This window comes from Vicugna pacos, chromosome 23 (genome assembly GCF_048564905.1).
Source record: "Vicugna pacos chromosome 23, VicPac4, whole genome shotgun sequence".
Taxonomy (NCBI): Eukaryota; Metazoa; Chordata; class Mammalia; order Artiodactyla; family Camelidae; genus Vicugna; species Vicugna pacos.
Window position 1 is genome coordinate 13,044,691 of NC_133009.1, and position 23,934 is coordinate 13,068,624.

The 23,934-nt window shown below is 49.0% G+C and overlaps 2 protein-coding genes across 6 annotated transcripts in view; one reads left to right on the top strand and one right to left on the bottom strand.

Moving 5' to 3' along the window:
- Positions 1 to 13,495, bottom strand: part of PACC1 (proton activated chloride channel 1) — a 38,718-nt gene extending 25,223 nt beyond the window's left edge. The window contains exons 1-2 of one of the 5 annotated variants that reach the window (XM_015234745.3): positions 13,452 to 13,495; positions 4,086 to 4,182 (exon numbers count right to left, since the gene is read on the bottom strand). Coding sequence is in view for 2 of the 5 variants with exons in the window: in XM_006198752.3 (XP_006198814.1) it covers positions 4,086 to 4,182; positions 7,920 to 7,955 (133 nt within the window). In the remaining 3 variants the exon portion in view is untranslated. Of the gene's footprint in view, positions 1 to 4,085; positions 4,183 to 7,919; positions 8,094 to 13,451 lie in introns of those variants that run through there. The other 4 variants (XM_006198752.3, XM_072948502.1, XM_072948503.1 and 1 more) reach the window with 4 other exon arrangements.
- An 819-nt stretch (positions 13,496 to 14,314) lies between these two features.
- On the top strand, positions 14,315 to 23,617 carry NENF (neudesin neurotrophic factor). The gene is made up of 4 exons (XM_072948505.1): positions 14,315 to 14,698; positions 21,254 to 21,314; positions 22,017 to 22,120; positions 23,067 to 23,617. The coding sequence occupies exons 1-4, from the start codon at positions 14,531 to 14,533 to the stop codon at positions 23,241 to 23,243; spliced, it is 510 nt and encodes a 169-aa protein (XP_072804606.1). The 5' UTR covers positions 14,315 to 14,530; the 3' UTR covers positions 23,244 to 23,617.
- Positions 23,618 to 23,934: the final 317 nt, after the last annotated feature.

The following is a 23,934-nucleotide window of genomic DNA, read 5'->3' on the forward strand; positions in this document are numbered from 1 at the left end:
CTCCTCTTCCAGCACCTGCCCCTCTGGACTCTCTCTCTGTATGTTACTATTCTCCCACTCACCCGGCTTCAAACCTCAGACTCTTTGATTCTTCCTTCTCCCCTCCCCCACACCAAAGCAGCCTATCACATCAGCCTTCAGGCTTTGACGTGGCCCAGCTGCCCTGCTTCCCCCTAATCCAGCCCCACGCCCTGTCATACAGATCTTCCTGAAATGCCCACTTCACCCCTCTGACGCTCTGCTCTAACCCCTTTAAAAACTCCCTGCTTTAGATAAAGTCCAAACCCCGACACTTGAAACCCTCCACAATCTGACCCAGCCTAGCTTTCCTACCTCATCTCCTTCTGCTTCTCTTACCAACCCTCTGCTCCAAACACACCGTGCCACCCGCTGATTCTGAAGCATCCCGTTTCTATTCCCACTTCCACGTGTCTGTGCGCACCACCCCTCCTCCCTGGCCAGCCCTTCCTTCGCACTTCTGTATCACCCTTCCTTCGGATTAATCCCACTTCCTTCATCAACAAGCCCTCCTTCGTTCATTCCTCAGGCATCTATCTCTAGCCTCTCTTTGGCCCTCATTTCTTCATTCAAATTGGCTCAGGTGAGATGCATGCATGCTCCAAATCCCCACACCTCCCTCTCCTAGGGTACAAGTATACGCTGAGCACCCACAGCGGACCAGGCACTGTAAAGGCACTGGAGTTACAACGGTTGGAAGAGGCGCAAACTTTGTGTCTCAAAGAACTCAGGAGCAGGGCCAAGGGGCTGACAACAATCAACTGAAGAATTATAGTCAATAAATGTGACCTCTCAGCTGTGCCAAATGCTACAAAGGGAAAGTACTGAAAGCGAGGAAAGCAGGTAACTGGGAGAAAAGGACCCCATTAGGTTATTCAGGACAGGCTCTGTCGAAGGGTAAGTTCTTCTTCGGGAACCTGCCTTCTCTCCCCACATGGCCTGAGTTCCTGGAAGCAGGCCACGCTCCACTCACCCTCTCTGTGGTTTTAGCATTTGGCACAATAGGTGAAGAAGTCCATGAGTGACTCTGGTGCAGGAAGGGGAGGATTTTGGAACAAGAAAGCATCTCATCTAGGAACAACTGGGCCAGAGTCAGAACACCATCAAAGACAGGCCTGGGCTCAGTTTGAGCCCTGCCACTCATTAACTGAGCACAGTACTCAGCCTCTCTGTGCCTCAGCTTCCTCGTCTATAAACCAGGCTAACCGCCTCCCTCACAGCGTGACCAGGAAGGTTATGCGATCAAGTACACATAAAAAGCCCTCAGGCCTAGTACAGGGAAGCACCTACTCACCTACTCAATGGTGGCTGCTGTCATCAGTCATCATTTTTATTATTGTTAGAAGATTCAAAGACAGGAAATGAGCTCTGAAAATTGTATACCAGGTCATCAAATTTAGGCCAAGTCACTACTGAGATCAGCCACATGGCCTTCTGAGCACCAGACTGTCTATAGTCTAAACAGGACATGAGCCCAGGGGAGTTTCCCCAAAAGCAAGGTGGCTCTTGCCAGCCAGTGGAACTACCCCAAATCTGCTCTGCCTGAGTCTGGCTTCCTGCTCTGACTTATCCCAGGCTTTGAGGCCCCAAAAATCTGAGGCAAAAGAGAGGATAAGGTCAAAGGTCATCATGGCCACTTTCTAACATGCCTGGCACTTACATATACAAGGAAACACAAGAGGAAGCTTCATCTTTTCAAGTCTGGCCTTCCTCTTTCCTCCCTCTATCCTCTTCTGACTGGGGGCCAGAGGGCAGTGCAGGGTACGGTAGGCAAAATAATGGCCCACCAAAGATGTCCACATCCCAAATCTTGGAACCTGTAAATATGCCAAATTACATACATGGGAAAGAGAAATTAAGGCAGCAGATGGGATTAAAGTTGCTAATCATCTGACCTTAAAATAGGGAGACTACCCTGGATTATGCGGGTGGGCCCAGTGTAATCACAAGGGCCCTTTAAACATGGAAGAGGGAGGCATAAGTCAGAGTCAGAATGAGGTGTGAGAAAGAGTTGAAGATGGAAGAAGGGCCATAAGCCAAGGAATGCAGGCAGCTTCGAGAAGCTGGAAAAGGTAATAAAATGGACTTTTCCCTGGAGCCTCCAGAAAGAAAGTTTGCCAACACCTTAATTTTAGCCCACGGAGACCCGTTTTGGACTTCTGACCTCCAGGACTGTCAGATAATAAATCTGAACTGTTCTAAGTCACTAAGTTTGCGGTAACTTGCTAAAGAAACAATAGAAACTAATATACAGGGCTTTTAAACAGCTTTCCCTGGGAACTCAGGGCTTTGGAGGCAACGCCTAGAGTCAGAGTTGGGGCAGACATGGGCTTTAATAGAAGGATGCTTAAAATATTTTTAAAAAATCACAAGTGCAGTAAAAAGAGTCTGGGGTCAGAGAGCCTGATCCAGTCTGTCTGTTGGCCAGCTATGTAACCTTGCCGCACTTCATTTAGCCTCCCTGAGCCTCAGGGCCTCATCTATAAACAAGAGGATGACCACCTCACAGGGTTGTTATGAGAATTCAATGGGCAATGGGTATGACAGAGCCTGGCCCAGAGGAAGCAGTCAGGAAGCATTAGCTGCCCTTCCAGCTTCCTTCCTTTTACAAAGTCTTCTCTAAGGATTAAGCACAATCACAGAATTTCCTATCCCGTTCTCTCCTCCACGAATACGGGAATCAAGTGGAACAGAATCCCACCTCCCTCAATCCACCCAAGAAGATGGAGTCAGGCTGGGGCACCATTCACTTATGTATTCATTCAACAAATCCTTATCGCATGGCCAGGGCTGAGGTGGGGAGCAAAACACACTGGTCTCTAACTTGGTGGAGTTTACAGTTTAGTAGAACAGACATTGATCAAACAGACAAATGCATACACCATCCATCAGCGACAGCTGCCAGGGAGAGGTGCCTAGGCTACAAGTGACAGCGCTGGAGGGTGGGGGTGATCAGGCAAGGAAGCCAGAGACGGTGCTGCAGGGGAAAACTGAGTGAGCTGAAGATGGATTACACATTAACTAGGTGATAGAGGGAAGAAGAGAAGCCCAGGCAGAGGAAAAAAACAACAAAAAGGCCTGATGGTGGGAGGGAGTGAGGCCCAAAGTAAAAGAAGGCCAGCATGGAAAAGGGGGAATTAGGGAAAGAAACAAAAAAGAATGACTCTCAAGTTCACCTGGATAGGGATGGTACCATTCCTGGAAACAGGAAACATTGGAAGAGGCCAAGCTGGCGATGGGGAGACCATGAGGTCAATTTTGGACGTGTGGAATTTAGGGGACCTCTGGGACATCCAAGCAGAGCCACTACTCAAGAATTTGGATCCACAGGATATGTAAATCTGAAGGTTAGGGCCAGAGATATAACCATGGCAGTCATGTGTAAGCAAGTAGTGACTGAAGGGGAGGGGGCCTGGGTGAGGTCACCCACCAGAGACTGAGAGAAGGGGGCCTCTGACAAACACGTGACACCCAAGAGCTGGAGGTGATGGCAAAGGAGGCTGGAAGAAGTGGTCTGAGAAGTTGAGCGTCATAATGGTAGCTGAGGGGGCAGAGTGTATCCAGGAGGAAGACATGGTCGACAGCATCAAAAATTCCCACAAGGCTCTACAGACGCCACCTCACTGCTGAGACCCTGGTCACCTGGCTGGGCAACGGAACTGGAGAAACCTAATGTCCAGGGGTGAGGTCTACCAGATAATCTCCCAGGGGGCCCTGGGAAGTGACCCAGATATTAGAGGCTCAATTGCTCACAGCTTCCTAGAGAAGAGGGAACATAAGAGTGGAAACCTAAAGCCCCTGCCATCGTATCTAATGGCCTGGCCGCCGGCTCAAACCAGAGGACAAAAAAGAGCAGACGCCAGCTCGGACCCAACCTCTGTCCTAAGGCAGGTTAAATATGTATAGCTTTAAAACGAGGGCAATACTTGGGATTCGACACCAGGCAAGATGGTAGCTCCTCTGACACGGTACCCAGCTGGCGAGGTGCCTGGACTGGGGCCTCCAGTTGCAGCAACGGCACACCCCGTTTTCCAGCAGTTCCACCTCCCCGAGCTGAACCCACTTACCTGGTAAGATCCCCGGACCCTGGACTTTGACTGTCTCCTTTTCCCGCTCGTCCGCCTGCTCTGAGTTCTCAACCACCTGATCCAACTCCTCACTCAGCTACAGGGAGAAACACAGAGAGCAGAGAAGTCAGCAACATCAGCTTTGCTTTTCTAGACTAGAATTAGAAAGCAGAAGCTGCTTCTCACTTAATGGTCACACACACACACACACAAATCACATGATGTAGAGTAAGTTACACCAATTCTACGGATGAGCCCACTGAAGCTCAGAAAACAAGCAACTTCCTAGGGCTGCCATAACAAAGCACCACAAGCCAGGTGGCTTAAAACAACAGAAATTTATTCCCTCAGTAATGGAGGCTAGAAATCTGAAATCAAGGTATTGTCAGGGTTACTTCTGGGGACTGTGAGGGAGAATCCTTTCCATGCCCCTCTTCTAGCTCCAGGTAATGGCCAGCAATCTTTGGTTTGCAGATGCATCTAATCTCCAATCTCTGCCTCCATCTTCACCTGGAGTCTCTGTCTCCACGTGGTCATCGTCTCATAAGGACACAATTCATACTGGATTAGGGCCCATCCTACTCCAGTACGTCCTCATCTTAACTAAACAGACCCTACTGCCAAATAAGGTCGCTTTCTGATGTACTGGGGGTTAGGACTTCAACATATCTTTTTGGGAAACACAATTCAACCCACAACATTTTCCACGGCCACAGGGCCAGGAGTCACATCCAAGTTGGTCTAGTTCCAAAGGCCACCGTCTTAACCACTTCCCAAAGAAGGGAGAAACATGGCTGAGAGAGAAGAGGGAACAGTGAAGTTGGTGTCAGAGCTAAAGTCCCTGGACTCAGGCTGCAAACGGCAGACAAAGTGGGGAGGGCAACCCACCCAGGGACAGGTGCTAATAAGTAGCCTGGCAGCAACCTCCACTTCATCAGTGTTCTCACCTGTGGAATGGGGGCAATGATACAATGATAACCAGGCTCCTTAGTGTTAAGGAGAGCAAGAGAGATCAAGACCAGAGTTTCGAGGAGGACGTTTCACTGGATTAGGAGAGTAGGGGAGAGGACAGATTTCCCAAGTATTTTCTCAGGCTCACAGTGTTAACGCCTAAGCTCTCAAGACACTTCCATTAAGAATTCATCTCTGAGTGGGGAGGGTATATCTCAGCGGTAAAGTGCGTGCTTAGCATGTGCAAAGTCCTGCGTTCAATCCCCAGTACCTCCATTAAAATAATAAACAAATAAACCTAATTACCTCCCGCTAAAACAAAAAACAAAAAAAATTTACTTCTAAGAAACTTGAGTTAAATAAATCTCTTCTGTATCTAAGACGCTTCCACCTCCCTCTCCATGCCTCCGCTTCTGCCCCTTACAATCAGGTAAAACCTTCAAAGCCCTCCAAGCCCAAAAGAAAAGTCAACGAGTGGAGAGGGCTGGGAGGCTGGACAAGGCCCCATGAGATCCAGGCCTCCCGCGGGAACACAGATCAAGACGTCCCAGGCTCTCGCTGGCCAAAGGGAAAGGAGGATATCAGTCCTGAGAAGGCCCAAAGTTCTCTGATCAAAGCCTCACACAGATTCAGCCTCACTCCAACATGCTCTTAACCCAGTTCCCCTCCTGCCTACCAAAAGCCATAACGAGGCCATCTCCTTGTCTGACCCTGGCCAAGTTCTCAAATGCCCCATCCCGCAGAGTCAAAATCTCCCTCAGTAAAGCTGAACTCACATCTAAATCTACTCTCAGAAAGTTCCACATAAGAGAGATTCAGGAGGCCTCCTTCTTCTGAAGGTGAGAGATGTAGACTTCAGAAAGGGGCACTGAAGAAGGCCAGGGGCAGGCTCCTTCCAGTGCTTCCCCCTGGGGGTGCCCCCAAACAGAAACTGGCTCTAGCCCTGGCCTTGCTTCTGCAAACAGGAAAACTGCTTATATTTTACTAAACATTTTAGGAGCCCTGCTAGGTAAGGAGTACTGTAGGTTACAGGTAGATGATGAGAGGCTGGTCCTGTGAACCAGGACCCCAAGCTCCCTAGGAGCAAAAGCTGCCCACACCCTGTCAACACGAGCCAGCATTCAGAGGGGTCACTACTGCCAGGCACTGAGCTAAGCACCTTCCACATTCCAGCTCCTCTAATCCTCAGCCCTGTGAGATGTGGACTATCATTACCTTCATTGTGCAGATGAATCAACTTGAGGCTCAGAGGAGCTGCGACTTGACAAAAGTCACACAAACGGCAAGAAGCAGAGCCAGGATAGGAACGTGGGCTTTTGGACTTCAAAGTCCCGTATTTACCCACTATGCTTTGTTCCTTATAAACCTGAAAATTTTCAGTCAGGGAAAGACACAGCTCATTCCCCAGGATTCCTCTACTGCCTAGGGTTAAGGATCTAGGGGTCACAGAATCCACAGAACTGGATAAAACCCATAAGGCTCCTCTTGGATAAAGGAAATGATAAAAGAAATATAGAAATCTCCCAAAGTCAGATTCCAGCCCAGGTCCTACACTAGAAAATGGCAAGCCTCTGCAAATCTCATCTGTCTTCAGCTTAGCTTCCCCTTCTACTATGTGGCTAAGCCACCTGCTTTATATACTCCACACAGTATCAGTGCCGATCAAGACAGCAGCAGTTCATATGAGGACTGGAAGAATGTTAGACTCGTCTGGGAAGTCAGTCTTTACGGTGCATGTGGGATTTGAGATCTCTCCTTGAATAATGGGAGGAATTTCAACCAACGGAGCTTGAAAGAGGTTAAAGAAGGAATAGTGCGAGTATAGGCTTAGCAGGAGCACATTTTTAAAAGGTGAGTTTCCAGTGTGGCCAGAACCTAGGTGGGTGAGATAGAAGCGATGGCTGCAGAACTGGGAAAGCTTCCTAAGAAGTTCGAGCTGTTCTGAGGAGACCAATGGCAGCATAAAATGTATCTAAAAAGGAATGCCCTGAGATCAAGGTAGGGCCCCCAAACAAATCTGCAGAGCACGGGAGACACCCAAGGGAGAGCTGGTTAGAACACACACTAACCTGAGGACTGAGGATGTGGAACTGCCTGAACTTGCCAAGGAAGGGGGGCACGGTGAGGGGCACCGGGGAGGTAACCAGAGATGACCAAGGTTTGGGGCTGTAGAGAAGGAGGAGGAGAGCAGTTCAATGCTGTCAGCAAGAGTCAGGAGGAGGAGCTGGTCTGAGGGAAAAGCTAGAAGCGCAGCCCATGGCTCAGGACAGACAAGAAAAAGACAAAGAACTGCAAAGTGATAGTTCAAAGTTGTGGGAAGAGGTGAGACTCAAGAGAGAAACGAAGCGGAGCGAGAAGCAGCTCTGCCTGTGAAAGCACATTTTCAACGTTAGTTACCCATCAAAACAAATTGTAATTATCCCTCTCGTTAACAGCTGCAAGAGCCACGAGGCCTTGGGCGTGGAGGGGGCTGATGCCCCAGCGCGACTCCGCGCCAGCTGGAAGGAAAGCGCGGGTGCTTCCACTTGTTGCAAAGAACGCTGGAGTCTTCGGGGCGACCCGGGATCCTGCCGGGCCTGCTGCCCTGCTGCCTGGGTCCGACGAAGCTTTAATCATTCACCTGCTGTTTACGGGTCGCGGCTTCGGGGCCCCGGCTCCATCCTTTGGCCAAGCGACGGGTGCATCCGGAGGCGGCTCCGCGCCCCGCTTCCTTCCTGCTCCGCTGCTGCTCAGCACGCGGGGACCCCTCCCCCGACACACTCACCGCTCCTCGGAAGCGCGCTCAGCCCGCCCGGACACCCCCAGTAGCCCAGCCGCCCGGACCCTCGGGACCCGCTCCGCCTCACGGGAAACTTTGCTTCCGACCCCCCTACTGCCTTATACCTCCTGGTAGGATGTGGAGAGCTCCTGGCGGATCATGGCACTGACCCGAGCTAACGCACACCTGAGCCCGCTGCGGTCCGCGGGGAACAGCGAAGCGAGCACAGCAGTTGCAGCGCCGAGACCTGCCCGCTCCCCGGGGCAAAACCGGTTCGGAGGAGCGGCTTCAAGACTAGGCGGGGCCGCACTTGGCGCATGCGCCTCGCTCCCGACGCCGCAGGAACCGCGAAAGGGTTGCTGGGAAATGTAGTTCTGCGCAGGTGGGCGCCTCTCGGCTTCCCTGGGGCAGCGAAGCCCGCGCGTTCCCTATTGCCGGGCTTAACCCGCGCGTTAGATGCACGTGCTCTTCACATATATTACTTCCTCTCTTTATTGGTGGAGAAGGACGGAAAAAGTGAATGGAAAATGGAACAAGGGAGCCAGGTCAGGCCGGTAGGAGATCCTAATCTGTAATTGTGAGAGGAAGCTTGCCCTGGTGATTTATAACCGTAATAAATGTCTGGAGAGCACTCTGTATGTTACAAAGCACTTTCACGCGCTTTATGCCCTTGATCCGGCAAGGAACCCTGTACGAAGGGCATTTTCCCACTGCTTTACAGATGAGGAAACTGAGGTACTTTGTTTCAGAAAGCATGGGGGCTGTGACCAAGTGAAGATTATTTAATTCAGGAACAGATGACAGAATCCAAGTTCTTTCCATTATTCCTGGAGCAGACTCTAGGAGTCAGGACCTCTAGGTTTTTATCCTGGCCCTGCCCCTCTCCCACAGATCTTGTAATACTCAGCCCTCCTCTGTTGGCCTTAGAATGCAACCACTAAACCCTGCCCTGCTTCGCAGGTCCTCACCAGAGCCAAAATAGGTCATGCAGCAAAACCCAAAGGTGCTGTTCATGGCAGCAGAGAACCCCTGCCCTGAATATGGTGGAAAATTAGGTGTTTGCCCTGTGGCAGGGTGGGCCTGAGGACCACATCTCCCCCTCCTCCCACTGCCTGAAACAGCTGTTCTGTGTAGCCGCCCTGGGCTGCTGAGTAGTGAAGCAGATAGAGGTTGCTTATGCCTTGGTGAATGCTGCTCTGTGTCCCCGGCAGCTGCAGCTCTGCAAATCCCTGCACTCAGGCCACTCAGGGCCTCTTCCTTTCTCGGTGGCAACCACAGTAGCACCAAGCACATCAGAGCACCCTGGACCTCCAGACTGTCAGTAGTGGGAGGCCTTCACCACCTCTTCTGTCCACCCTAGCCCAGCCCAGGCCCTCTGCTCTCACATCTATTAAATGGGACAATATATATATAGCACCTAACATCAACAAATGTGTTTTAATTTTATGAATGAAACACTTACTCCAGCCATTTCATTTGACAGTTGCTTGTCAAAATGAACAACTTACTGCATGAATACAAGGGGGCTGATAGGACAAGTCACACAATCATAGAAGTTTAGAGCTGGAAGGAACCAGAGAAATCTAGTCCAGCCCTATCATTCCTTTCTACTTTTTGTCGGTATGACCAAGCTGGAAAATTGTGGGCTCCACGTTTGAAGGAGATAATAATACAATATTTGATGTGGTTTAACAAATACAATGTGCTGGGCACTGGGATATAGACATGAATGGGGTACTTTGAGGTCTTTGCTCTGTGGCTCTTCCATGCTAGAGTTGAGAGACAGACCAGGAACATGTAAGAAGAATTTTCTGTACTTGCTGTCTCCAAGTCCCATTTCCTCATGAGCACACACCAGTCAGCCTTTATGTTCTCCACTCCATTGAAAGGATGTTTGTCAAGGTTACAAATGACCTCTTAGTTGCCACTTACCAGCTTTATGATTCTAGGAACTTTCTTTAATTTCTCTGTGTGTCAGTTACCTTACATGTACAATAAGAAGAGTTCTGAGAAGATTAACTGAGTCCTCAAATGTAAAGTACTAGGATACACAAAGTCCGGCATATTGTGAGGGTGTAGTATAAAAGTATTAGTGATTATTGCAAAATGGAACTATTGATCTTCCTATCCCAAATCTGCTCCCAGCCCAGGCTTTCTCACTGTAATAAACTCCATCCTCCCATTTGCTCTAGCCAAAAACTCTGGAGTCATCCTCAGTTCCTCCCTTCCTCTTATGCCCCACATCTAAATCAGCAAATCCTGCTGGCTCTACTTTATTCAGAATCTAACCACTTTTCATAAACTCCATCATCAGCACCCTGGTACAAACCACCAGCATTTCTCATGGATTATTTTCAGCTGCCTTCTAGCTGGTCCTCTTTCCTTCCACCCTTGCCACAACTGTGGTCAACTTCCAACACAGCAGCCAGGGAGAGCCTGCTAAACGAAGTCAGATCATGTCAGCCCTCTGCTCTGATCCCTCCAAAGCCAAAGTCCTCCTAATGACTTAGAAGGTGCTATGGGATCTGTCCTGCAGCCCCTACCTTTCCTGTTACTCCTCCCCTTGCTCTCTCAGCTTTAACATGCTGAGCCTAAGAACCTTTGCATTGCCCGTTCCCTGTTCTGGGACTGCTCTTAACCTGGGTATCTCTATGACTCACTTCCTCACCACCTCCCTATATCACCTTATCAGCGCTGCCTCCTCTGAGCACCTTGTTAAGCCAGGAAACCTCATTGCTAGCACATCCCCATACGCTGCTTTATTTTTCTCCCTTGCGTGTACCACCTTCTGACTTTCATTTATTGCACTAGAATGTAAGATCCATGAAGGCAGGGTTCTTCTGTGTTTTGTTCATTGCTCTATCCCAGTGCCTCCAACAGCACCCAGCAGTTACTGGTACTCAAAGAGTCACTGAATAAATAAACAAACAAAACAGTTTCACCTACTGACAAGGACTCCAAAGAAGGGAAACGAGGATATGTGATAGCAAGTGCTAGGGCAGCTGTGGGCGGAGGTGCTGATCGCAGGGAGTCAAGAGAGGCCTCAAGATGGTAGTTACTTGTGAGTTGAGACCTGAGTGATAAGAAGGTCATGACGACCTGCACCCCAGAAAGAGGTCCTGGCTGGGACCCAAGCAGAAGGCAGTGTGGCTGGAGAGGACCAATGAAGGAGCACTTAGAAGACAGAGGGGCAGGCAGAGGCCAGATCGTGGAGGTGGGGTGGGCTAATCCTGGCTCATTTGCTCTCAGATCCTGTCCTCGCCTCTCCTCAGCTCTGGGTTATAAGGACTGGCCCTAAGGGCTGAGTTTCCACTGGGTTCAGTCAAGAGGAAGCACTGCTGGGAGACTGGAGGGGATCAGGGCAAGGGAGAAGCCAGGGTTTTTCTTTCCCTCACTCTCTGCCCCCAGCAGCTTTCCTTCCATAGGTCCAGCCCCTGATGCAAAGGTTTTTCTGTGGTCCTAGCTTTAGCCAGGTGACCTAGGCCCTAAACTCTAAAAACACCAGGATATTCCTAATCATTCTGCTGTTACTAATCTCTGGGTTCCCTCAGGGTTGCTTTTCAGCCTCTTCCATCACCTGTGTAACCAACTTCCAGCATTACAGCCATTTTGTTTTACTTAAAATTGCTTCGGGCAGTTGGGGGTATAGCTCAGGGGTAGAGTGCGTGCTTGGCATGTCACAAGGTCCTAGATCCTGGGTTCAATCCCCAGTGCCTCCATTAAAGGGAAAAAGAAAGGAAGGAAGAGGGAAAGAAAGAAAGAAAAAAAAATAAAAATAAATATATGTTTTAAAAAAAGACCAGAAAAAAAAATTTCTTTAAAGAGTCATTTGTTTTCCTTGCAGGTGACTGATTCATTTGGAAAAATAATCTGGTATCAGGTAGAGAAGGGCAGCCACTAGGATGCCTGGAGAAATCCAAGGGCATATAAGCATGCTATTAAATCACAGGCTTACACACAGCATCTCAGGGGCGGGGAAGCTAGATCTGATCAGCAGAAATTATAGGGAGTTTCTCAGCCTAAATGTCCATCAACAGGTGACTGGATAAAGAAGATGTGGTATATTTATACAATGGAATACTACTCAGCCGTAAAAACCGACAACATAATGCCATTTGCAGCAACATGGTTGCTCCTGGAGAATGTCATTCTAAGTGAAGTAAGCCAGAAAGAGAAAGAAAAATACCATATGAGATCGCTCATATGTGGAATCTAAAAAACAAAAACAAAAACAAACAAACAAAAACAAAGCATAAATACAGGACAGAAATAGACTCATAGACAGAGAATACAGACTTGTGGTTGCCAGGGGGGTGGAGGGTGGGAAGGGATAGACTGGGATTTCAAAATTGTAGAATAGATAAACAAGATTACACTGTATAGCACAGGGAAATATACACAAAATGTTATGATGACTCACAGAGAAAAAAATGTGTTAATGAGTGTGTATATGTCCATGAAGGACTGAAAAATTGTGCTGGACACTGGAATTTGACACAACATTGTAAAATGATTATAAATCAATAAAAAATGTTAAAAAAATAAATTATAGGGAGTTTCTTTTTGCTCAAAGCAGTTCCTAACAAATAGAACTGTAGGGAGAGAAAGGGCTCAAGCAGAGAAGCAGCACCCTGTATGCCAAGGAACATGATGCATCAGGGCGGGGGTGATATTCTGAGGGTTTAGAAGGGCCTCTTCTAACCTGGAGATGCTGTGACAGTGTAACGTGGATATACACAGCTTACACGGCTTTTCATGTCCATGTCATTTTTAGTTTCAACACAATCCTATCGATCAGTTAGGCTGGTATGTTACTAAAGTAGAAATTGAGATTCAGACAATTTGTGGACAGATCTTGTTTAGGTTGCTCTGCACTAGGAGCCCATTCTGTTGAAGAACGTGGATGAGAACTTGGTGCAGTCACTGAGGGGAGGTATAGCCCTGTGGTCAGGGCCATATACCTCCTCTCAGTGGCAGACCTACCTCAAGGGCAGACTCCAGGACACAGGGTTTCGGCTGTGCCACCACCTATATGACCTTGAGCAAGGTACTCAGTTTTATCATCTGTAAAATGGGCAATAATTGAGTTACAGTGAGGATTAAATGAGTTAATACACATAAAAGTGCTGAACCAGTGCTTGGGACACAGCAAGCCCATCTTTGGTGGCCGGTTCTCCCAACCACAGAATGTTGGCGAGCACCGGGAACTCAGTCCTTGGACCTCCCTCCTTCCTATCCGCATGCACTTCCTTGACGATCTCATCCATCCTGCGGCTTTAAGTACAACCTATATGCCAAGGATTCTAAAATTTATGTCTCTAGCCTGGAACTCTTCCTCCAAGTCCAGACTCATACAGCCAACTGTCAGCTTGATATGTCCACTTAGCTATCTAAGTGTTCTCAAACTGACCAAGCCTGATTTTGATCTTCCCCCAAACCTGCTCCTCCTACCATCTCTCCTTATCTCAGTAAGTGGCAACTCCATCCTTCCAGTTGCCCAGCCTGCAGGGTCATCTTTGACTCCTCTCTGTCTCTCAGATCCCATGGCTCATCTGTTAGCAAATCCCGTCAGCCACACCTTCAAGATATATGCACCATCCACCCACTTCTCACCACGTCCCTTGCTACCATCCTGGTCCAAACCACCACTGTCTCACCTGGATTATTGCAGTAGCTCCCTGCTTCAGTCTCTTCTCAACACAGCAGCCAGAGTCATTCCGTTAACATTTTAACTCCTCTGTTCCAGTCACTCAGCCTAAAAGCCAAGATCTTTCAAAAATAAGCTGTGAGGCCCCACAAGATCTCCCCCCTCTTCCATCCTCCTCACCGCCTTACCTCACTGGCCTCGCTTCCCACCCCCTTCCCTACCTGCTGTTCCTCCAACTAGCTGGGCACTTTACTTCCTCAGTATTTATGTATGGATCAGTCTTTCCCTTTGCGGGGACTGCCCCAGGCTACCTTCCTCACCGCCTGTAGATATTTATACCGGCAGCACCTTCTCAGTGGGGCCTTCGTGGTCAGCCTGTTTAAAATTGTAACTCTCAGTGTTCCCTCTCCCTTTTCGTGTTTTTATTTTTCTCCCTAGCATTCACCACTATCTAACATACTTCTCGTGTATCTTACCTCTTAGCTATTTCAGCCATAGAATGTAAGCTCCACGCGGGCGTGGATCTGTCTTGTGCAGCAATGTTCCAGTGACCTGGTACATGGAGGCCCTCAAAAAGCATCTGCTGAATAAATCAATGAAGAAATCCTTGAAGAAATGTGACCTATTATTATTTCAGTGCGCATCTTTGACGTGCCCTACCCTTCGCAAAAATCCTTTGGGGACCCAAAATTTAAACACAACTGGGAAGAAGAAAAATTGGCCAAAAGGAAAAGTGAATTAATAAAGTTGGGGGCCCAGTTTATAAATATACTTTCCTAGATGTTGGAATGTTGGCTAGGCCAACTCTATACCTAATCAAGGAACTGCTGTAACACACGCCGCTCTCTGGCGCAACTTTCCGCAGTTTGGAGTCGGGAGCCTGGGGTTAAGGTCCAAGCTCCAGGCTTGCGGCTTCGGGTCCCGGCGGCCGAGCGCCCCGGTGCGCGCGGACGGCGCAGAGTCCGGCTCGCGGCCACCCTCACCCGGCCGAGGGGCGGGCGCGCGCGGGGCGGGGTTCCGGGGCCGCGGGGCGGACGCGCTCGGGCTCCAGCGCTCAGGCCGCCCCAGGCCCGGCTCGGCGCGCTCACCATGGCGGGCCCCGCGCCCCGGCGGCGGCTGGCCGAGCTGGCCCTGGTCCTGGCGCTGGCCGCGGGGCTACCCGCAACCGGGACCGGGCAGGCGGCACGCCCCGCCGAGCGGGGGCCCCCGGTGCGGCTCTTCACGGAGGAGGAGCTGGCCCGCTACGGCGGGGAAGAGGTGAGCGGGCGAGCGCGGGCTCAGGGGCCGGGCCAGGTAGGGCCTCGCGGAGAGGGAGGCGGGGACCCCGGGAGGCCGTGGCGCCGAGGCGAGGCCCGGGGGAAGGCGCGGGCCGTCGCAGGCGCCCCCTCCCGGAGCCCCGGCTCGGAGCCGGGCGCGAGGCCTGCCGGGCTCCTCCCTCCAGGCCCGATCAACGCCGGGGGTCACGGGGGAGTCCCCAGCAGTCGGGGCGCCCTGCTTCCCCCTCTCCTAGCCGGAGCACCCTTCCTGAACATTCCCTCTCTTCCCGCGAGTTGTTTCCCTGAGGCGCATTTTGGCGGTCTGTACGGGAACCTCAGAACTTTTTGTTTTCAGTATAGGTATCAGCTGGCGGCAGACACTTCTTCCTGCTCCTTGGAGGAGTGGCGGGGAGGAGGGGGAGTGTGAAGCAAGGCCTGCTCCCTGGCCTAGGGAACTAGATGCTACAGGATCAGGGATTCTGTGCAGGAAAGAGTTAACAGAGCAGGCCTGCTCTCCTTAGAAAGGCCTGCTTGCAAGAGTGGCTCTGGGCTGGTGTCTGGATTTCCAAGGTGTTCCGCACTTAAGAGTGGCTCAGTTTGGGCTCTTTGTACAAACTGTGTTTATGTTGAACACTGCTGGGCAGAGAGGGCCTGCACGGCCAGCCCCCAGGAAAATCCTTGGGTTCTGAGTCTCTCATGGGCTTTCCTGGGCAGAATCATTGCACATGTGTTGCTGCATTTGGTTGCCAAGGAAAGAATGTGCTCCGTGTGACCCTCATGGGAAGGAGAGAGCATAAGTGCACAGGTGGATTCCTCTAGACTCCACCTGTGTCTTCTCCCCTTATGATCCAGTTCTGTGTCCTAACTGCATCGCTGTAATAAATCCTACCTCTGAGTTCTGTGAGTCCCTCTAGTGAATCTCCAAGGTGGGGGTAATCTTGGCCCCCACCCCCAACACAGATCCCAAAGGAAGAGAGAGCTCTAAGTGGGGATTTCTTGCAGCCACCATGCCCATGCTGCAGGATGAGGACTGAGAAAAGACCCTTAGTTTTTTATGCTGATACTATTATGATTGATACTCAGCTGAGGGAAAGAGAGAGGGAAGCTTGAGATGGAAACAGGTTACAGGAAGAATTGTTTTTGGTGTGGAGCCCAGAGGATGTCTGCAGGCAGAGAGAGTAAGAGGGGAGGGGGCAGTTGAGAGCAGTTAGTTAGAGGTTTGCCCTGGATGGTTCTGGTTTATGCCTCTTGTCCTGAGATAGTTATTAATAGTACCGCCTTTCACTCTCATGTTACTATTTGTGCAATACATTATATGGTGACCCTAGTTAGAGCATTATACCTTTGAATCATATCTGGGTTGAGTCCCTTTGGGCAAATAGCTAAACCTCTTGGAGTCTCCATTTTTTTTTTTTAATCTGTGGTACTCGTCAGATCCACTAGAAACAGAACCAATAAAAAAATATTTTTTTTTAATTGCAAGAATTGGTTTATGTGGGCATGCAGACTGGCTAGGCAAGCCTAAGGTCTGTAGAGCAGGCTGTCAGGAAGGGCAGGCTAGAAACCCTTGGGCAGAAGTAGATGCTGCAGCCCACTGGTGGAATTTCTTCTTCCCCAGGGAAACCTCAATTCTGTTCTTAAAGCCTTTCAAGTGACGTGATCAGGCTCACCTAGATTATCCAGGATAATCTCCTTTACAAAGAGTCAACTGATGTAGATGTTAATCACTCTACAAAATACCTTCACAGCGATATCTAGATAAGTATTGAATAACTTGGTACTGTAACCTATCCAAACTGACATGTAGTAAGAATCCCTACTCTACACAGGAGTCTGTGAGGATGAAATGAGACGGTGATATACAAACTGCTGAGCATAGGCCTGGCGTGGTCTCAGCATAGTGAGCCTTAATCAATCTTAGCTGCTATTGTTTTTATTAGCTTATCATTACAGATACAAACAAGAGGCAGTATAACAAGCCCATAATCCTCTTAGGCAATTCAGAAATCAAATAAGCTCTGAAAACCAGAAGGTTTTTTTTTAAAAGTCATTTGACAGCACAACCCGACCTGATCTGACCTCCTTCGGTGATGGAACCTTGTTGGAGCTCCACGGGACTATTTATAGTCTTTATTTACCCTACTTAGTGTGAGTATTCACGTTTATGCTTTACTGTGGAACCAGTAATATGGTTGGTTATGGGGTGCTGCCTCAGACCCCCTGTAGGTGTTGCAGCGTGCACCCCGTAACACCTTTCTACAATCTGACAAATTCTGAATTCAAAAACTCATCTGACCCCCAAGAGTTTCTGCTAGGGGATTGTGGGCCTTGTGTAAGAAATCTTTCCGAAACATCTAGCTGTGAATGTCTCATTTCTCCTATAATCATTTGAATGAGAGTCAAGGCAGACCCACCTGTTGGTGGTTTGTGGTCAAAGTTTGGGCACCGTGCAGGGAGCTGCATAGGATCTTCAGTGGATGCTTTAGATTGGAAATCACGAGGTGGGGGTGGTGGGTATAGCTCAGTGGACGTGTGTGTATTTAGCATGCGTGAGGTTCAGTCCCCAATACCTCCATTAAAAAAGAGGAGAGAGATTGGAAATCACAAAAGACAGGGGTCCTGGCTGCTGGTGTCTTTCACAGAACCTACAGCGTTCTAGACATACTGCATGAGGCCCTATGCTTCTTTACTCCTTTGGGGCAGGTTACGTTCTCAGAGTGATGCACAGCAAGGCTCCCTGAATCATTCACATGTGGGAGGATGAAGACAGCTACATGCGTGCTTCCAGCATGAATTAGTCCTCTCAGAATACCTGCCGAAATCCGGCCTCCTTGATGCCTCTTCGAAGGCCATTTTCCCAGTAATTCTAGTAAGGCTTGCATCAAGGAGGCCATTTTTAAGGACCTGTCCTGTAGATAACACATAGGTCATGGAGTAAGCATGTTGAGCAAAAATGAATGTCAAGGAAGGTCACATGTTTCCAGAGGGCCTTCCAGTGCTCCTTGAGTTCTTCCGCTGCCCTTATACGCAGACGCATTGATCGCACACTTTCACCAGCAATTTTTCCATGTCACAGCAGCTGTTCTCATAGCCGGGTTCCACTGTTTACAAGTTACAGGTCAAAGACTGGCGTTCAAGTTTTCAGCAAGGAAGGATGCCATGGGAAGGGCCAGGGCTTTAGAGTCGAACAGGTCTGAGTCTGAATTCTGGCTGTTCATTCATTTTCCAGCTGAAAAATGGCTGGCAAGTTATTTAAACTCGAAGCCTCAGTTTCTTCATCTACAAAACAGGCATAGTAATACCTCCCTCTAAGGTCAATATAAAAATTGACCTAAGTGACATACGTAAATAAACGTGTGTAACATATGGAGAGCGCTTAGCACAACAGATTCTCAGTAAATGCGAATTTCCCTGCTCTTCCTTTGATTACACCTGAAATATATTAATTGTCCTGAATTGCAGGCCTCTAGTAGCCAGCATGCATGGCTGAGGGCCCAGCCCAGGCAATGTGATCAAAGTATATTCTTGCATGACTTACCCTCACATTGCACTTTTAGAATTAAATAACAGCATAAATCACAAGCCTTTCGTGAGTTTGGTGTTCGTTCTTCCTTGGGAGATGAACGTGTGCCGGGACTAGGGGTGAGGGGGGTGTACTGTCTTTGCTGCTGGTGTTCCACCCTGTATGTCAGACACTGGAGTCTTAAGAATTTTCCCTGACGGAGACGCGTCAGTGGCCCAAGAAGTATATTTTCCTCCATCGCGGCAATGGAGGGAAACGGTGGGGGAAGGCTTGGTTTATTAAGGGAAACAGATGTCATGAAGCAGTTAGTTGGGGCAGGGAGGCTGGAGTGACTTCGAGGATTCTCTTTGATCCAGAGGAAGCGTCATCCTTAACCCTCCAAGTGCAACACTGATTTTTGCCATCCTCAGAAGACATTTCTGCCTTAATTGCATTGTAGTAGGAGACCAAGAGCAGGGAGGGCCGCCCCCTCTTCCCCGCCTGCCCCCCCCCCCACCCCCGCGCGCGCTCAGCACAACATCTGGGCCTGGGACCAGATGTTTGAATTTAACAAACACATATTAAGTGTTTGTTATTAAAGAGCCAACTCTGCCAGGCACTGTCATTGACTCATTGACTCATTTAATGATGACCACAGCCCCCTGAGGAAAGTGCTATTATCATCTCATTTTTCAGGTGAGGAAGGAGGCACAGGGAGGTTAAGTAACTTGCCCAAGGTTACACAGCTAGTGAGTAATAGAAGTGGACCAGGCTGTGCTTTCTCCGGCTTGTGCAAATTAAATGAGCCACCAAGAGCCTCCCTTTCAGGCAGCAACCTGTTCTGGGATATATTAATTCGGTCTAAGAAGAGAGAGGGCAAACATGACCAGAAATGTGGTTTAGCTTTGGAGTTTATGTAGAACAACCCTGGACCCTGAACTTGCCCAGGGCCCTTCCGGCCATTAGGGTTATTCTTTGTAAATAAAATATGTCTGTGCTCAGTCACCAGCTCTCCTTGGAATCTGCACTAAGCAGGGAGGGGGGCTACAGGTATTTTCTGCTTTTCTAAAACTTAACAGTAGTGAAAAGCAGCGCTGTGCTTTCTGTGGAAGAGTCAGTTTGGACAGACAGCAAAGCATTTCTAGACAGTGAAGGCTGTTGGATAGAGGCGGGTGAGTAAAGATGTGAAACCACCCTCTCTAATTACACAATAGAACGATGGCTTGTAGCCATTTGGCTGTGTTAAGGAATGTATTTTGCATCCTACCCCAGTACGTACGTACGTACGTACGTACGTACACACACACACACACACACACACCTGAAACAAAAGTGCACACACACACACACACACACACCTGAAACAAAAGTGCCATGAAACAGTCTTTCTTACTATATGTGATGCACTCTAATGTTTTCTAAACAGTCTTTCTTACTATATGTGATGCACTCTAATGTTTTCTAGTTTATGTTCTTCTTTGAACTTTTTGTTCCTATTTCATTTTTTTAAAAAACTCTATTGATAAATCACTAAATTGATTCTGTTGACCACTAATATGTTATCAATGCCAACTGCAGTTAGGAAAACACGGCCTTATAGACTATTAGTGGAGGCCCCGGGTGCTTCTGCAGGAGAGAACGTCGGTAGCAGTTTCTCTCTTTCTCAAGAAGAGTCCCCGGTGAGGAACTTCTGCCCCGCCCCCGGCCTCTGGTGCAGGGTCTGAGGGCCTTGGAGGCTCAGGAGCCTCCAGCCCACAGCCGGCCCCCCTCCCCCACCCCACAGCTTGGGTAGCCCCTGGTCATGGTAGCTCGCACCCACAGCAGGCACTCTCTCCAGGCCCTGCTTGGCCGCGGGCGGGGAGGAAGGCCAGATGAAAGATAAAGGCCCAGCCTGGTTCATGCAGGTGGCTCCCTGGTTCCCGAACCTCTGGGTACCTCTGACCTGTGTCTTGCCTTGAGGTCTTGAGTCTTTTGGATGAATCTCCCAGGACACACTCACCATCTCCTGGTCCCAGGCAAGTGCAGGGTCCTTGTGCTGTGTGCTTTCCGGTGGGGCAGGCCAGAGAGGGGACCGAGCCTGGGATTCCACGGCTCCAGGTTCCAGACCCCGCTTTCCCTCTAATACGCTCTGTGACTCCAGGCAAGTCTCATAATCTCCCCAGGCCTGGATCGTCACATCTGTCAAATGAAAGTGTTAGATTGCCTTCAAAGCCCCTTCTAGTTTTAACTAAAAATTCCTCCAGAGTTCTTACCTGTCCCTTGGGAATTGCATTTTTTCCTGTCCTTCCTTTAGTGTACTCATGAATATAGCAAACAATAAAGTGTAAAACTCATTGTTAGAACTGCAAAGAAACAGCATTGCTTGTATATTTCTAGCACTGTAAATGGTTTTTTGAAGGACAAACCAGTAAAATATAAAAAGTGATTACTTTGTTCATCTACTTTGGCCCGGGAACTCCATGTACTGAAATAGGCCTCAAGGAAATAACTCAGTAAATTATAAAGTAACTTATAGAAAGACATTCGTAAAGTTGCCATTTATAGTTCTAAGGAATTGGAAACAATCCAAGTGCCCAAAATAGAAGGATAGCTAAACAGTGCCCAGCATCACTAATATAAGATAGAGCTGTTTAAGTGACAGCCGTTTTGGTTATATCAATGCATGAAAATGCTTGTATGAACTAAAATTTACCTATAAGGAGCAAAATATAAAATAGATCATTTACACTGATTACATCCATTTATGTAGATGAAGATGAAAGGAAATTTGGGCTGATTTAGGTAATTCATCATTTAATTTTCTTTTGATTTTTTAATCTGTGTAGAGTTTCTTCAGTTCCTGATTCTTTTTTTAGAGAGAAATGTATTGCCTTGGGCTTGTCATGATAATTTGTAACTCTTCCAAGTTTGTGTGAGCGCAGGTAGGGCCGGCTGGCCGAGAGGAGGCTTGCAGAAGGCTGCTTTGTAACTTCACCCACCGTCCTCTGCACAGCCCTTGAGCTGGAAGAGCTGGGCTCTTTGCCTCCTCCTCACGACTTTTCTTCTGCTTTCTAGGAAGATCAGCCCATCTACATGGCAGTGAAGGGGGTGGTGTTTGATGTCACTTCTGGAAAGGGTAAGTGGCTTGGCTTTATGAATCCTTACGTCTGGGGAGCATGGCAGCCAGAGTGGGTGCTGGAGGTGGGAGGAAAGGGAGGGAACGCTGAGCAAGTCCTTTTCTCTGGATGGAGTTAGCAGTGTTTATCAGTGTTACACTTCAACAGTTTTTTCCTAATAATATCATGCTCCTGCTCAAAAGTCTTCCATGGCTCCCTGCTGCCTATAGAATCAGAGTCAAACTGGATGGCTTGCCTTAGTTAAAGCAGTGAGAGGAAAAGTATCACTTAGCAAAGCATTGAGATCATAGAACATTATAAAACACTCTAATGCCATTTCATGGTTTCCCTGACGGAAACTACAACTGATATCATGGAAGTGGTTTTGTGATAGTTCATTGTTTATTTGATACCAAACAAAAGATGTGTGGAAATAGACTTGGCTTCCATGAACATTTAAGAAGAAAGAACATTTTTCTTCTTTACATTTTAAATATTTTTAAGAGATTATTTTCATTCTGTGTTTTTAAAAGGTCACATCTCAGCCCAGCATATTCTGAATTAGCAGAATCCAAATGGATGGCTGAGGGCAGCTTATTGGACTTCGGTCCTCACTGCTGCCCCTTTCCTTGGGCCAGAGCCTTTCCAGGACTGGGTTAGGTCTGGAAGCCCCTACTGTGTACAGCTTCCACTCACAGCCTCTTCCTTCCTCCCCACTACAGAGTTTTATGGCCGAGGAGCCCCCTACAATGCCCTGACTGGGAAGGACTCCACCAGAGGTGTGGCCAAGATGTCCCTGGATCCTGCAGACCTCACCCATGACACTGTGAGCCAGATTCTGAGCCTCTGTCAAAATGGCCCACCTCCTTGGCCATGGCTTTTTTCCTCCTCTGGGCTGTAGCAAAGCTTCCTGACTAGCCCGTTTATGTTCCTGTCCACTCAGTGTGGCAGCCAATTGTTTTCTTGAAATAGATATCTTACAGTGCCACTCCCACCCAGAAACTTTCCGTAGCTCCCCATGGCCTACAGAGTCAAGTTCAAACTCGTATGAACCTGGGATCAAGCTCAGTGCTCTTCACAGTTTGCCTCCAACCTGCCCTGGCAGCCCCATCCCCCTTACAGTCTGCACCCGCCACCCCCAGTCTCTTAGACATTTGCTATTAATCTCCGAGACCCACTTTCCAGGCCACCTTTGGTAGCTCAGAGGAGGGACAGGTCTGAGAAGCAGAGTCTCCCCCCACGCTTGTATTTCTGTGAAGGAGAAAATAGCATTAACAAAAACCATTCCAGGGTCTGAATAATCCCAACAGAAAGGCTGGCATTCACCCCAATTGTGCTCAGATGAGTCAAACTGTCAAGCCGCAAAGTTACAGAAACAAATTAAGGAATGAAGGAGGGGAAGGGTGTGTAAATCTATAAAGAGAGGATGGTAGAGAGCAGAGGGATTAATTGGGCAGAGGGGATGGCTGCAGACACACACAGTGCACCCCGTGCTGGCCCCTGTTCTCTGGAATCATTAATTCCTACATCAGTCAAACCACAAAACATGATGAAGCCATTGCTCCCCACAACATCACCCCCCTAACACACACATACGCACACAGGGTTGTCTCATAAAAAGTCACTTGTCCATGATTTGGTTTTTGAGATATTTTTTCTCTTGCATTAGGGGCGCGGGGAGAGTAAGGCAGCAGGGGAGGGGATGGTGGAGCCAGTGCCAGGCACCAGCCACTCATTCCCATCCCTGTATTTCTCGGGCTTTTCTCCCCAAGACCGGCCTGACGGCCGAGGAGCTGGAATCCCTGGATGATGTCTTCACCAGAGTGTACAAAGCCAAATACCCCATCGTCGGCTACACGGCCCGAAGAATTCTCAACGAGGACGGTAGCCCCAACCTGGACTTCAAGCCTGAAGACCAGCCCCATTTTGACATAAAAGACGAGTTCTGACATCCCACCTGGAGGAGCTCATTGCTGAGAGGGTGAGGCAGGGAGACACTCAGGGGTGGAATCTCCCGCAAAACAGGCTGCCTGGGCCTCTGGTCACCGGCTCTGAATAAAGCAGGCATTTACCTGGAATGCGGGATGCCCTTTGTTGCCCGTGGACAGGTGCTCTGTCCCACCCAGGTATCCTGCCCGCACCAGCCAGGGTGGTAACAGTAGCCGAGGGGGCGCCTCCTGGGTGTCAGCGTGGGCTGTGTGGGCAGTGGAATTACGAGTGACCTTTAGTTCTTCTTTATATTGTTCTGTACTTGGCAAGATTTCTACTGTGACCATGTTTACTCTAGAATAAGCACCAAAATAAACTTCCTATTTTCACAAAAGGTGAATTCTTCACACACGCCCTCTCCTTGTAGCCTCATCAGCACCATTCGTCAGGGACAGCCCCGTGCTGCCCCTCTGCTGCCCTATAAGGGGGCTGGGCAGCAGGGGCATCTGAAAGATGTGGCAGAAATGGGTGGATTAGGTGGGGGGTGGACAACGGGAAAGGGAGCTATTAAAGGGCTGGCTTTACCCCACAGCCGGGAGAGTGATGGTGTGAACCGGCTTCAGCCCCATCTGCAGCTGGGAAGTGGTAAGGAGGCCCCGGGTCCAGTGTGGGCAGAGCCTGGCCTGGAGGTCGTTCGAAGGATGGTGAGGC